The 14,687-nt window shown below is 40.6% G+C and overlaps 1 protein-coding gene across 4 annotated transcripts in view; it reads right to left on the reverse strand.

The window, feature by feature from the left end:
• Positions 1-14,687, reverse strand: part of LOC122565146 (scaffold attachment factor B1-like) — an 85,288-nt gene that overhangs the window by 18,808 nt on the left and 51,793 nt on the right. For 2 of the 4 annotated variants that reach the window (XM_043720822.1, XM_043720823.1), the window contains exons 13-15: positions 12,916-13,007; positions 9,278-9,437; positions 8,329-8,426 (exon numbers count right to left, since the gene is read on the reverse strand). In XM_043720822.1, the coding sequence (XP_043576757.1) occupies positions 8,348-8,426; positions 9,278-9,437; positions 12,916-13,007 (331 nt within the window). In that variant the 3' untranslated portion in view covers positions 8,329-8,347. The remainder of the gene's footprint in view (positions 1-8,328; positions 8,427-9,277; positions 9,438-12,915; positions 13,008-14,687) is intronic. The other 2 variants (XM_043720820.1, XM_043720824.1) reach the window with 1 other exon arrangement.

The following is a 14,687-nucleotide window of genomic DNA, read 5'->3' on the forward strand; positions in this document are numbered from 1 at the left end:
GAGTTGGATCTGGTTCTGGGGAAACAAGATGGGCAAGTGTTCAATGTGGCAGTGGGGGAACATTTTAGCAATAGTGACCACAACACAGTACATTCAAATTTGTTCTGATCATGGACTGGGAGCAGCTCCTTGCAGCTAAGTCGAGAGCAGACCAATAGGGAACATTCATAAAGGAGCAGGGGAGAGGACAGGTCCAATACGTACCCTTTAGAAAGAAATGCAGGAGCAATACATTCAGTGAGCCCTAGATATCCAGGTTAATTCAGCACTGGATGGAGGAGGAGCAGGGCTTTTAGCAAGTCCAAAGGCAGAAGTTCAGCTGCAGCCCGGCAGACGTATAGCAAGTGCAAGGAGGGAACATAAGAAAGCAATGAGAAGAGCAAAAGGTGGATATGAAAAAGGACTTGCGAACAGGATTAAGGAGAATCCTAAGATATTCTATAAATATATAAAAAGGAAGAAGTTATGAGGAACTTGGACAGTTTGACATTGGAAATGGGGAAATCCTGGTGGCTCTGTGGGGCTTAAAATCAGAGAAATGCCTGGCCCAGGTGAACTGCATCCCACACTACTATGGGAGGCGAGGCAGGAAATATCAGGGGCTTTGACAAAAATTTATAATTCCTCTCAAACCACAGGGGGAAGTGCCCGAGGATTGAAGGATGACTAATAAGTTTCCACATTTTAAGAATGGTGTCACAGATGTACAGCACAGAAACAGACCCTTGGTCCAACTAGTCTATGCTGACCAGATACCCTAACCTAATCTATTCCTATTTGCCAGCACTTAGCCCATATCCCTCTAAACTCTTCCTATTCATATACCCATCCAGATGCCTTTTAGATGCTGCAGTTGTACCAGCCTTCAACACTTCCTCTGGCAGCTCATTCCATATATGCACCATCCTCTGAAAAAGTTGCTCCTTAGGTCCCTTTTATATCTTACCCCTCTCACCATAAACATATGCCCTCTAGCTCTGGACTCCGCTACTCCAGGGAAAATACCTCATCTATTTATCCTATCCATGCCCCTTATAATTTTATAAATCTCGACAAGGTCACCCCTCAACCTCCGACGCTCCAGGGAAAACAGCCCTAGCATATTCAATCTCTCCCTCAAATCCTCCAACCCTAGCAACATCCTTCTAAATCTTTTCTGAACCCTTTCAAGTTTCACAACATCCTTCCCATAGGAAGGAGATCTGAATTGCACACAATATTCCAAGTGTCCTAACCAATGTCCTGTACAGCCACAACATGACCTCCCAACTCCTGTACTCAATACTCTGACCAATAAAGGAAAGCATATCAAACACCTTCTTCACTCCCCTATTTACCTGTGACTCCACTTTCAAAGAGCTATGAACCTGCACTCCAAGGTCTCTTTGTTCAGCAACATTCCCTAACCTTACCATGAAGTATATAAGTCCTGATCTGATTTGCTTTTCCAAAAGGCAGCACCTCACATTTATTTAAATTAAACTCCATCTGCCACTCCCTGGCCCATTGGTCCATCTGATCAAGATCCTGTTGCACTCTGAGGTAATCTTCTTCGCTGCCCACTACACTTCCAATTTTGGTGTCATCTGAGAACTTACTAATTATATCCCCTATGATCACATCCAAATCATATATATAAATGACAAAAAGGAGTGGACCCAGCACTGATCCTTGTGGCACTCCACTAGTCACAGGCCTCCAGTCTGAAAAACAACCTTCCACCACCACCCTCTGTCTTCTACCTTTGAGCCAGTTCTGTATCCAAATGGCTAGTTCTTCCGGTATTCCATGAGATCTAACCTTGCTAACCAGTCTCTCATGGGGAACCTTGCCAAACACCTTCCTGAAGTCCATATAGATCACATCTACTGCTCTGCCCTCATCAATGTACTTTGTTTACCTCTTCAAAAAACGCAATCAAGTTTATGAGGCAGGATTTCCCGCGCACAAAGCCATGCTGACTATCCCAAATGAGACCATGCCTTTCCAAATACATGTACATCCTGTCCCTCAGGATTCTCTCCAAGAACTTGCCCACTACCGACATCAGGCTCACCGGTCTATAATTCCCTGGCTTTTCCTTACAACCTTTCTTAAATAGTGGCACCACGTTAGCCAACCTTCAGACTTCTGGCACCTCACCTGTGACTATCAATGATATAACTACCTCAGCAAGGGGCCCAGCAATCACTTCCCTAGCTTCCCACAGAGTTCTTGGGTACATCTGATCAGGTCTTGGGGATTTATCCACCTTTATGTGTTTCAAGACATGCAGCACCTCCACCTCTGTAATATGGACATTTTTCAAGATGCCATCATCTATTTCCCCACATTCTACATCTTCCATGTCCTTCTCCACAGTAAATACTGATGCAAAATACTCGTTTAGTATCTTCCCCCATCTCCTGCGGCTCCACACATACGCTGCTTTGCTGATCTTTGAGGAGTCCTATTCTCTCCCTAGTTACCATTTTGTCCTTAATGTATTTATTAAAAAAACCCTTTGGATTCTCCTTAACCCTAATTGCCAAATCTATCTCATGTCCCCTTTTTGCCCTCTTGACTTCCCTTTTATGTATATTCCTACTGCCTTTAAACTCTAAGGATTCACTTGATCTCTCTTGTCTCTAACTGACATATGCTTCCTTCTTTTTCTTAACCAAACGCTCAATTTCTCTAGTCATTCAGCATTCCCTATACCTACCAGCCTTTCATTTCACCCTAATAAGAATATCCTGTCTCTGGACTCTCATCTCATTTCTGAAGGATTTTCCTGCCATCCCTTTACCTGCGAACATCTGCCCCCAATCAGCTGTTGAAAGTTTTTACCTAATACCATTAAAACTGGCCTCCCTCCAATTTAGAACTTCCACTTTTAGATCCAGTCTATCCTTTTTCATCACTATTTTAAAACTAATAGATGAACTATGAAATTACGGACCTTGAGTGTCATGTCAGTGATGGAGAAAGTACTGGAGAAAAATTCTGAAGGAATGAATAGATACCCATTTGGAAAGGAATAGGTTCATGAGGGAAAATTAGCATGGCTTTGTCAGAGGGAGGTCATGCCTAACAAGTTTGTTCGAAGTTTTTGAAAATGTGATCAAGCACATGAATAAGAGAAATTCAATTGATGTAGCTTACATAGATTTTAGCAAAGCTTTTGACAACGTCCCTGGGAGGATGCTGATCCTTTAACAACGTTGCGTTGTCCTTGGCTGTTTTTCCCCAAAAATGTTTTACGAGACACAGGTTATGAAATGTCTGGCTTTATCAACTTGAAACAGCTTTTAAATTTTTAAAAAAGCACTTGTGCACTGAAAGGAGCCAGTTCTCAGAGCTCACCTTTTCTCAGGTTTGGTTTGGTTTGAGTAATCTGGCTATTTAGAGAAAGCAGTCAGTCAGTTTGAGGCTGCTGGTCAAAGAAACAGCTACACAGAAGAAGGTGCTCCACGCTGAATCTCTCTGACATCTCTCCTCTCAGACCCTGTGTTTGATTTTCCCTTTTTTGCCTAGGGGTGTTTATGGGGATTGTTGCAAATATTTGGAACAGCATCATTAAGTTGGGATAGTCTGCTGGGCTTTCAGATATTCGATATTCTGTTCTCTTTTGTTTGCGTTTCATTCGGCAATCTTGTAAATAAATTCTGTTCTGTTTAAACTAAGTACTCGGGCCAGCTGCATCACTCCTGGAATATCCACTCTACAGCTGCTTAAAGCAACTAACAAAGTTAGGGTCTGGGCTACTTTCTTGAACTGTTTTGAGGGGTCTGGTCTGGTCCATAACAGCCCCATATGGGAGATTGATTGAGAAGGTTAAAGCAAATGGAACGGAGGGCATTTCGGAAAATGGATCAGAAACTGGCTTCCTAACATGATACAAAGGGTAGTGATAGAGGTCTGCTAAAGTGACTAGGGGCCAATGTCCAGCAGTGTACCACAAGGATTAGAACTGGGACCCTTACTGTGTTTTATATACATTAATGGTATAGATGAAAAAATGGGGACAAATGTTAAGCAAATTTGCACGACAAGACTAGTACAGTGGTTAACAGTGAAGATGGTTGTTGGTTACAGGAAGATATAGATCAATTGGTCAAATGGGCAGACCAGTGGCAGATGATATTTAGCCCTGATAAGTAAGTGGTAACGAACCCAGGAAGAAACAAGTTGGAGGGAGTACTTAATGAATAGCAGGACACTGGGTAACTTGGAAGAACAGAGGGATCTTTCTGAAGTTGTCAGGATAGTTAAGGCAGCATATGGGACACTTACTTTCTTCAGCCGTGGCATAGAATATAAGGGTAAGGAAGTAATGTTGGAGTTGTACAGAGCGTTGGTTCAGTCCACAGTAGGAGTACTGTGTGCAGTTCTGATCATCTCACCAGAGGAAGGATGTGATAGCACAAGAGGAGGTTCACCAGGATGTTGCCTGGGGTGGAAAAACTGAGCTATAAGGAGAGACTAGAAATGCATGGATTGTTTTCTTTAGAGCAGAGGGACCATGATTGAGATGTATAAGATTATGAGGGGTATGAAAGGGTGAATAGAGAGCAGCTGTTCCCCTTGGTTGAGGGGTCAATCACAAGATTGCATAGTTTTAGGATAAGGGGCAGGAGATTTAGGGGAAAAAAAAACTTATGTTGGTGCATACTCAATGGGCCAAATAGCCTTTTCTGCATTGTATGAGTCTCTGAACATACCATTTCCAAGGTTTAAAAAGGGTGTTAGAGAAATTGTGGAAAATAGTGCTATAATATAGGATTTCAGTTATCTGCAGTGACTGGAGTAAGAAGGCTTCTTCTCCCTTGCAGCATTGAAGATTAAAGGGAGGAGTGGATAAATGCTCAACATCATGAAGAGCTTGAGCACACTAAATGAGAAACTGGTTATATTGACAGAAGCATGGAGATAATTAAGCAGAACAACGAAACAATATATTTTCTGCAGCATGTTATGATGAGGAGGAACACTATCTAAAAAGGCTAGGTGGTGGTAAGCAGACAATCAGAAAGGCTAATGCAACATTGGCCCTTATTTCAAGGGGGTTGGAGTATAAGAGTATCAATCGTACAAGGTTCTGGTGAGACCACATCCGGTTGCACCGTGAGCAGTTTTGGTCTCTTTAAAGAAAGACATGATGTAATTGGAAGTAGTTCAGAGAAAATTCACTAAGATGATTCCTAGGATGATGGCAGGGTTGTCTTTTGAGCAAAGGCTGGGACTCTACTCATTGTAGTTAAGAAGAATGAGAGGTGATTTCATTGAAACATATAGGATCTTAAAGGGCTTGACAGGGTAAATGCTGAAAGGTTGTTTCCCCTCACGGTGAGCCCAGAGGGCACAGTCACAGAATAAATGGGTACCAATTTAAGGTCAAAATAAAAACATTGAGATGAAGAGGAGTTTCTTCTCTCAAAGGGTTGAGATTTGGAACTTCTTACTACCGAGACCTATGGGAGCAGACTCCTTGAATATACTGAAGGCTGAATATATTTAAGATAGATCCTTGATCAGTAGGGAAATCAAGGGTGACAGGGAAAGGTCAGGAAAGTGGACCTGAGCCATAATCCTATTGAATGGTGGAACAAGCTCGAGAAGCTCAAAGGCAAACTGTTGTTCCTACTTTTTATGGTCTTATGTTAAGAACTGAAAATCTGAGATATGGGACAAATTGAAATCTTCAAAGAATCAGAACAGGCATGATTGAGTAAATAGGTCTTTTTGTCCTCTAGACAGATTGCTTACAGTCTGCACAATCAGGCAGCACATACCAAATCCAAACAATTTGTGCACAAATGTTTTCTTTATATTAAGTCTGATTCTCTTGTTAATCACTTTAAAGAGGGCTACATTAATTATGAGCCCCCAGCCAATGGGAACAGTTTATTTACTTACACTGGCCAAACCTCCACTTTGCATACCCTGCTCTATGGCAAGCAACCCCAATTTCTCCAGGCTATCCAAGTAATTATAATCCCTCATCATTTGAGCTATTCTTCTGTACCTGAATAAACACTTTCACATCCTTCCTAAAGTATGCCTAGAATTGGGCACAATACTGCAGCTATTAATATTTGACTAAAGATTAGTAACATATCTTGGTTTTAATCTTTCCCTCATTTCATAAAGTGTAGGACCCAATGTATTTTATCTACTGCAATCATTCTCCTGCCTGCAAGATATTTATGCAAACATCCCAAAAGGGAGAGTCTTCCTTCACTTCCATTAAAAGTTGTATATTTTAGCATGAATCTTCTCTCCTTCTTTTCCCTTCCAAGTGCATCCCCTCTCATGTTTTTGTACTGAATTTCATCTCATAACCTGATAACTTCTGACCTTAGACTGTATTGAGACTATCACTATTTTTCTTTTATTTGGCTCATTCTAGTTTGGAACAGAGTTGAGGCTGATAGTTCAACACTGAACAACAGCTCGTTTCCAAAAGAAAGACAAAAGAGAAAATAGAAGACTGATATTTGCTGATGAGAACTGGCCTGGAAAGATAATTAAGAATATTGTAGACTTTTCAGCACGGAGGTGTGGTCATGGTCAGAGACTGGCAGTTAGTTCGATACTGAATTAATCAATCAAGGGAGGACTAGTTCTGACCAGCCAATGACAGGATATTGATAAAGTAAGAGAAAACAATGAGTGAACTGGTACTAATTGGCTGTTTGGGCAGGGCAGAGTTTTTGCTTTAGAAGCTGCCAGACTTGAAGCTGTTTTATGGTTTTGATTTGCTCTTTCATTATGTGCCTGTAATCCAACCCATCATCCAAAGATTTCACAAAGCCCTGATATTCATCATTGAAGCGATTATCGAACTGACAATGCTTTTATTTTTTTTTTATTTGCCCCTTCACTGTGCCTGTGTGTCTTACAGAGAGTGGGGGTTTATCATCAAAGAAGATTGGGCTTAGACTGTAGATACGAAGCAAATTCCCTTGTGGGGCTTATCCGTGTTCTGTTAAATTATTAATAATAAATTGTTAATTTCTGTTTAAGTTAGAAGCTTGGTATCCAAGATCCGTTATTTGTAAAGTTAATGATTTGGATGTGAGCACAAGAGGTATAGTTAGTAAGTTTGCAGATGACACCAAAATTGGAGGTATTGCGGACAGCGAAGAAGGTTACCTTAAATTACAAAAGGATCTTGACCAGGTGGGCTAAATTGGCTCAGAGGTGGCAGATGGAGTTTAATTCAGATAAATGAGAGGTGCTGCATTTTGGAAAAGCAAATCGGAGCAGGACTTATACACTTAATGGTAAGGTCCGAGGGAGTGTTGCAAAGATGTTGTGAAACTTGAAAGGGTTCAGAAAAGATAAACAAGGATGTTGCCAGGGTTGGAGGATTTGAGCTATGGGAAGAGGCTGAACAAGTTGGGGCTGTTTTCCCTGGAGTGTCGGAGGCTAAGCGGTCACCTTATAGAGGTGTACAAAATTATGAGAGGCATGGATAGGATAAATAGACAAAGTCTTTGCCCTGGGGTCAGGGAGTCTAGAACTAGAGTGCATAGGTTCAGGGTGAGAGGGGTAAAATATAAAAGGGACCGAAGGGGCAACATTTTCACACAGAGGCTGGTACATGTATGGAATGAGCTGCCAGAGGAAGTGGAGGATGCTGGTGCAATTGCAACATTTAAAAGGCATCTGGATATGGGCTGGGTGCTGGCAGGTGGGATCAGATTGGGTTGGGATATCTGGTCAGCATGGATGGGTTGGACCGAAGGGTCTGCTTCCACGCTGTACATCTCTATGACTCTCGTTAGGAACAACTGAGAAATTTTGAGGGTCATGGAATGTTTTAATTTCATTGTGTTGTGAATCTATTGATAGTGAGGCTGTTTTGGTTTAGCTTGTGATCCCTATGTTGTAACAACACAGACTGTTCAAATTCCTGTACTACTTCTAGGTTGTAAAAGAGGTGAAGATTTCTGGTTTAGCTTTCACGAAGTGGGGCTAATTAAAACCCTTTTCGTTCCAACTTTCATGAATAACCCATTTTTCAGTTCCTGAAGTAGCCCCTTTGTTAGGTGCTGAGTGTCAAAATAGATCATGCTGCTTGTCTCAACTCAATCCAACCAAGTTCTGTCACATTGTCAATAAACAGGAGTCAAATGTGGAAACCAAGTTCAATACTTTCCACATCCCCTGGAAGAATGAAGTGATTTCAGTGCTTCTAAGATGTTTGCTTAAGATCTGCTGGCCAGTAAGCAAGGGTGGTCTGTATGATTCATTGTCACAATTTATTTGCTTGGAGAATAATCAGAAATAGGGATACCCATGTCTTCCAAAGATCTTAAAAGTAAACTAAAAGTGTTTTACCTATCATCGTAACGCCTTTTCAGACTCTGTTCATAGCGTATCTCACGGCACAGCTCTTCCTTCTCGCGACGTATTCGTTCTTGTTCTCGCCTCCTCTCCTGCAGGAGAGGGATACAACAGTGCTGTAAATGAACATGTTTCACAGGGATATCTCCTCAAAGCTAACCTGATAGCTGAACCAGAGCATTTTCATTCAGATTACTGTAGAATTTATTGTTACTGGTTTGATATTTCTACGTGACCAATTAATTCCAGGAGTCGTCTTAGTGCAAGTAACTCAGTAATATGCTCATCTTTAATAATTTCCCAATCTTCCTTTCTTCCCATTCACTTTATGATGGTGTCGGCTCACGTTTTGGAATAGTTACAGATACCCACATTCTTGTCTGAGCAACCAACTTTATGAATATTGCTGAAACAAAAGTTGTTTTTATTAAATTTTTCACCTTGTAAACATCAGTACAAAAGCAAGAATACCAAATTTCAATAAATCACTCAAATATATATAAGACAAAAAGGGTGAGAACTTGTTGGGAAGCCAACTTCTCAGTTCCATTGAAATAAGTTTTACTGGGCTCCTTAAGTATCATAGTCAACGACAGTCACCTTACTTCTGGAATTTTGCTCTTCCATTCATTTTTCAGACTAAGACTGTAATGAAGTCGAGAATGCCCTAGTAGAACCCAACTGGGCAGAAGTAAACAGGTTATTCCTGAGTGAAATGCCACTTGATAGCACTATTAATTACTTTTTGAATACTCTGATGACTCTAAGTTGACTGACAGGAAAGTAGTCAGTTCAGTTGGGTAATTTTTTCAATTGTTTGCCGAAAAAAGCAGGATAATTTTCCCGAGTCAGATAGATGCTTTCTTTCCACAATAATCTATCATACCCATTCAGTCTGCCTACACATGCTCTCATATTTGACTGTTCAGTTCACTTTCCTCACCCCTTCAATGAACAGCCTTTCTCTTTCCAGTGCCTCTCGTTCCAGTCTCTCTCTTTCAAGACGCATCCTCTCAATCTGCAGTCGGACTCGTTCCCTTGCCAGCATTTCTCTCCCTTCCCGCTCCCGTCGGCTTTCCCGCATGGACACCTCACGTCCTCCACTGGAAAAAGAAAATAAGAATGATTAGATCTTCATGAGTTTATGGGACAGAAAAGGTCATTCAGCCCATCAGTTTTTGCAGACACCTGGCACAAACCCATCTAATTAGACCCACTACATCTCTCCATGCCCATAACTGTTAAAATTCTCATCTTCAAGCATTATTCCACGTTTTCCAGGTCATCCACTGCATAAAAAAAAACACTGCTCTTTTGTTTGCCACTTCCCTTAAACCTAAGATTACCAGTTGACAATTGGAGAACTGGAAGTGATTCATTTTGACAGAAGGAATATGGAGTTATAATGCACAGGAAGGAATAGAGAGACTTCATGGCACAGTTCTCGAGTATTCAGGTCAGGTCATATGAAAAATATGATGAGACACTGACAGAGTAATAAACAAAGGATATGGGACATTGGAATTTTAAATAGAACTAGAGTACAAAAGCAGGGAATTGAAGAAACTTTACAAAGCTTTGGTTATGCATGGAGTTCTCGTCAACGCACTTCATGAAGAATGCAAAGATTCTTGAAAGTCGGTTTTACAGATAAAGATTTTAACTGTAAGATTAGCTGGGATTGCATTCCTTTGAGCAATGGAGACTGAAGGCAGATTTGTGAGAGATATCTACAATTATAATAGGTTTAAATAAGACAAATAAAGAAAAGCTGTCCGTGATCTGATCATATAATTGTGGCAAGGGGCACAGATTTGAGATTTTAGTCAATACATGCAGTGAAGGTGTCAGAAGGAACTTTTTACTGAAAGTCTGGAATTTGTGCCCAAGCGAGTAGTGGAAGTAATCAACAATTTGAAAATGAAACTGGATAGATAATTGAAGGAAATAAACTTGCATAGCTATGAGGATATAGCAAGGCAATGGGTCTGACTGGATTGCTTTACAGAGTTGGCACAATTTCTTCTGCACCATTACGACTATGTAGTTCTACGAGGTGGTGGGTGCTGGAAATTAACAAATGTTTATTAGCTACAAGTATCAGAGGAAGGAGTTAAACCGCAAATGATGATCTCACTGGAAGGCGGTAAAGGCTTGAGGGGCGACAAGACCACCTATTCCTACAAATGAGAGAACAGGATCCAGGGATGGCCAATTTACACCTGTTCCCATGTGTCTCAGCCTCCTACATCTTTTTTTATTTGGGAGAGTTGAAGATCTTCATGCAATTTAAAAAATACTTAAAATTTTCTCAAAGGTCACTCTCAGGTTGAAAGCACTGCTATACCTAAACATTTTCTTGCCAAAAAGCATGCTAACTTCCACAAAATGTATTTTGCACCCTTCTTAATGTGTAAGATAACTGCTGTTGGCTCTATATTATGTGCTGTATGTCCTTTCTTGTCTAATAGTACAGTAATTGCTTTATTGAAACGGTTATATTACTGGCCTTTACTTTTGCATAGCCTTACTGTTCAAAATTCCTAATGAAGGGCTTTTGCCCGAAACATCGATTTTCCTGCTCCCTGGATGCTGCCTGACCTGCTGTGCTTTTCTAGCGCCACTCTGATCTAGACTCCGATCTCCAGCATCAGCTGTCCTCACTTTTGCCTTACTGTTCAAAATGAGCACAATTGCAGGAACACAACTTACCCACATGGGTATAGGCGGCAGAAGTATAGTACTCGACTTTCAGAATTGCTAACCAGAGTGTCTGAGAGTTGGTTTGTCTCAATATAGCTTCTCTGAGTTAGCTTTTCCCATCATTAGCAAACCTAATATATTTAGATGTTTGGAAGTTCTCAAAGATGCATGTGAAGCTCTTTTTGTGGGACAGAGTGAGGAGTGAATAGGCTGACAGACAGATGGCACAGAGTGTGACATTTCCACGAGGTGCGGAAACAACGAGCAAGTGGCAACCAACTCCGGCTCAGCCTCTGGACAGAGAAAAGCTCTTCACACCATCCGAGCCTGAATAAGGCAACATATGATTACAATTCATGCTTTTACTTTGAGTGTTCCTTTGCAGATTGATCTGCGCAACTGTTTTTTTTTAAATTGCTTCTATTTTTATAGAAATAAACCATTTACCTTTAACTATGAAATAAATTGGAGACAGAGGAATTTCTTGAAAACCAAGATGAAGGCAGGAAAGCTACTGAGTAATCCAGCATTGGACATGGGTGGGAAGCGAAGGTTTACGGCAATGAGGCTAGTTGAGATGCCACTTGTGGCCCTTGTACTTTTCAAATTTTACTGAAGCTCGTGTTTGGATTAGTACTGAATTAAAGAGGGAAACCAAGGCTTCAAAACAGAAATGTCTGGCTGAAATCTTGGTCCTGTCTAACTGAATGTACACAGAATGAGCCTGTACTTGCTGGTCCTGGTTCGTTTTCTCTTCAACAAATTGGTGAAAGGGACAGCAGCATTTAATGGATTATTCTTAAGGTATGGGATATTTCTACAAAACTAAGGAAAATTATAAATGCACACTACACCAGACATGTATAATTTTATGATGCAATTATCAGCCTCAAAAGGAATAAAATCCACAGAATAATAATGCGGAGTTTCCTTCAGGGATTGAAAAACCCTTTGGTGATGAAAATACCGCAAAATGAAACATGAAGATAGCTACCTAAATTTGGGTTGAATTTGTACTTTAAGTGGAAATATAACTAAACCTCATTTACTCTCTAATGAATCTTTGAAACTCTCCAATAAGAAGTATGACTACATGAAAGGACAAGAAATGTTTGCTTTGGAATATACTGGGTGATACTGAAGTCACAATGAAATTCACTGGAATCACTGCTGATAAAAAAAAACTTGGACACTCACTCCACTTGGCAGTGAACTGCTAAAGTAAAACAAAATAACTGCTGAGAAGTCCGTGTTACCATGTGAAATGGTATGGGAAAAATTTGGACAGAAGACCAAGGAACAGGAAAAACAATGATGTGAAACTGCACCAAACAGCAGATGATTTAATGGAATATTTGTTTTTGCATGGCAGTGATGGATACAACTTGCTAAATTCATAGGATATCGCCAAGATATACAACTTAGATACTTATGTTCACTATGACTAAGATAATGAAATAAAAGATGACTTTTTGTTTTGCAAAGAATAAACTATTTTGAATGTGCGGTGGAAGAACTCATTATTTTGCCCAAGGTTACAAATTCGATGCACTTAATTGGCAAGTGTAAATCCAGAAAGTTTTGACCTGAGGGGATACAGTGGAGGTCCAACATTTGTTAGAGCACTTGCTGAATTTCTTCATTTTTATTTTATTTCTTTGTCAATTTTGGTGTGGAGCTGTGAACTGGGAAATGAGAGCTAAAGATGATTATTCGAATGGGGAAAACAGACCATACAGGCTTTTGTTTATTCACAAGGCCAGGCTGAGAAACTAATTACGGATAGGTTCCTAATCAAAAGGTTCTGCAGACACTTAGTCACCAGGGAAGAGTGTTATGTTTAAGATAGCAGAAGTTGGCTGTAAACAAGCTCAGTACCTGTAAGTAGCTCCAGCAAGTGTGGAAAAGGCCTTATGCTCAGGTGGCAGATGTTGATTGGTAATTGGGACCGTGTGGACAGGGCAGTCAGTCTGTCAGAGAGTAATCACAGTTTGAATTGGATTTTAGACTGTGTTTTCTATGAAACGAGGAATCTGGCTTCTGATACTCTCGCATCAACATTTGAAAAGCTCCTTGCCTAACTTCCCTTGAGCAGTTCTTGGAAGTTCAGAGAATAGAAAACGAAGTTATTAGCCTTTGTCTGAGTGAACAGCAGGGGTTACCCTACAGACATCTTCAGAAAAAATCAAAGAAACCATCATCTACGCCGTGGGGCACTGTGAAAACCACTCAAGTAATGTGGCCGGTTTTGTTATTTTCTTTTAAATACCCGTCAATTGTTTGTCTGCCTGTCTTGTGCAAACGGGGCTAAAAACAAAGGTTTTAAGATTTATAGCATAGAGCAATTAGATGACTTCATTGTTTAATTTTGCTGTACTGAATTTGTACTAAATCTTTGATTTAAGCTATAAACATGTGTCAAGAATTGATTATTTGTGAAATCTGGGATTGGTTTTACGAAAAACCGAGGCTGAATAAGCTGGAGCTGTTTTCCCTGGAGCATTGGAGGCTGAGGAATGATGGTACAGCGGTTTATAAAATCTTAAGGGGCATGGATACGGTAAATAAACAGGGTCTTTTCCCTGGGGTGGAGGAGTGCAGAATTAGGTTTAGGGAAAGAGGGGAAAGATTTAAAAGGTACGTAAGGGACAACCTTTTCATGCAAAGGGTGGTTGTTAGGTTCTCTTTCTTGAGATTCTTACACACTTGGTGCAATGGCAATACACCAACTTCTGTGAACAACTAAAATTTATTAAGGAGCAGGAGAATCGACGTTTCGGGCATGAGCCCTTCTTCTCGGGCTCATGCCCGAAACGTCGATTCTCCTTCTCCTTGGATGCTGCCTGACCTGCTGCACTTTTCCAGCAACACATTTTCAGCTCCGATCTCCAGCATCTGCAGTCCTCACTTTCTCCTACAATTTATTAAGTACAAGCTTTGGAGGAACCCTTAACACTCTTCGCCATACTTGTGAAGCTGTGTCGAGAAGTCTCTGAACAAAGGAAACAGTCCTTCCTTCATATATGATTTGGAGATGCTGGTGTTGGACTGGGGTGTACAAAGTTAAAAATCATAGAATACCAGGTTATCATCAAAGGGTAACTTTGAAGCACTAACTTTTAGAGCGCTGCTCCATCAGGTGATTGTGGAGTGTAAGATCGTAAGACTCAGAATTCATAGCAAAAGTTTACAGTGTGATGTAACTGAAATTAAATATTGAAAAGGACCTGGATTGTTTGTTAAGTCTATCATCTGTTAGAATGAACATTGGTTTCAGTTTTTTCATACGTAAATTGCAGAAGTTTTTAAAAAAAATTACATTCTCAAGTGAACTTTAACAATTGGTGCCATTTTGGCCCAGATAATGCACTGAAGATGTGAGCTGCCCTGTGCGAGACTGTCTGTGCCACAATGTTCAGACTGATTCTCATCTAAAAAAAATTTATAGAATTTTATATAGATTCATGCAGTTTTTGAGCAAAATAAAATGTAATTCTGCACGTACAAATTCACCCCACAAACTTGCGTGTGCACGCACAGATGCACACATGTGGGTGTGTGTTGGGGGAGGGGGTTATGAGTGTTTTTGAGTGTGTGTGTGTGTGTATGTGAGTGAGAGTGCAAAGGGGTGTAAGTCTGTGACAGGGTGC

This window comes from Chiloscyllium plagiosum, chromosome 31 (assembly GCF_004010195.1).
Source record: "Chiloscyllium plagiosum isolate BGI_BamShark_2017 chromosome 31, ASM401019v2, whole genome shotgun sequence".
NCBI classification, from domain to species: domain Eukaryota; kingdom Metazoa; phylum Chordata; class Chondrichthyes; order Orectolobiformes; family Hemiscylliidae; genus Chiloscyllium; species Chiloscyllium plagiosum.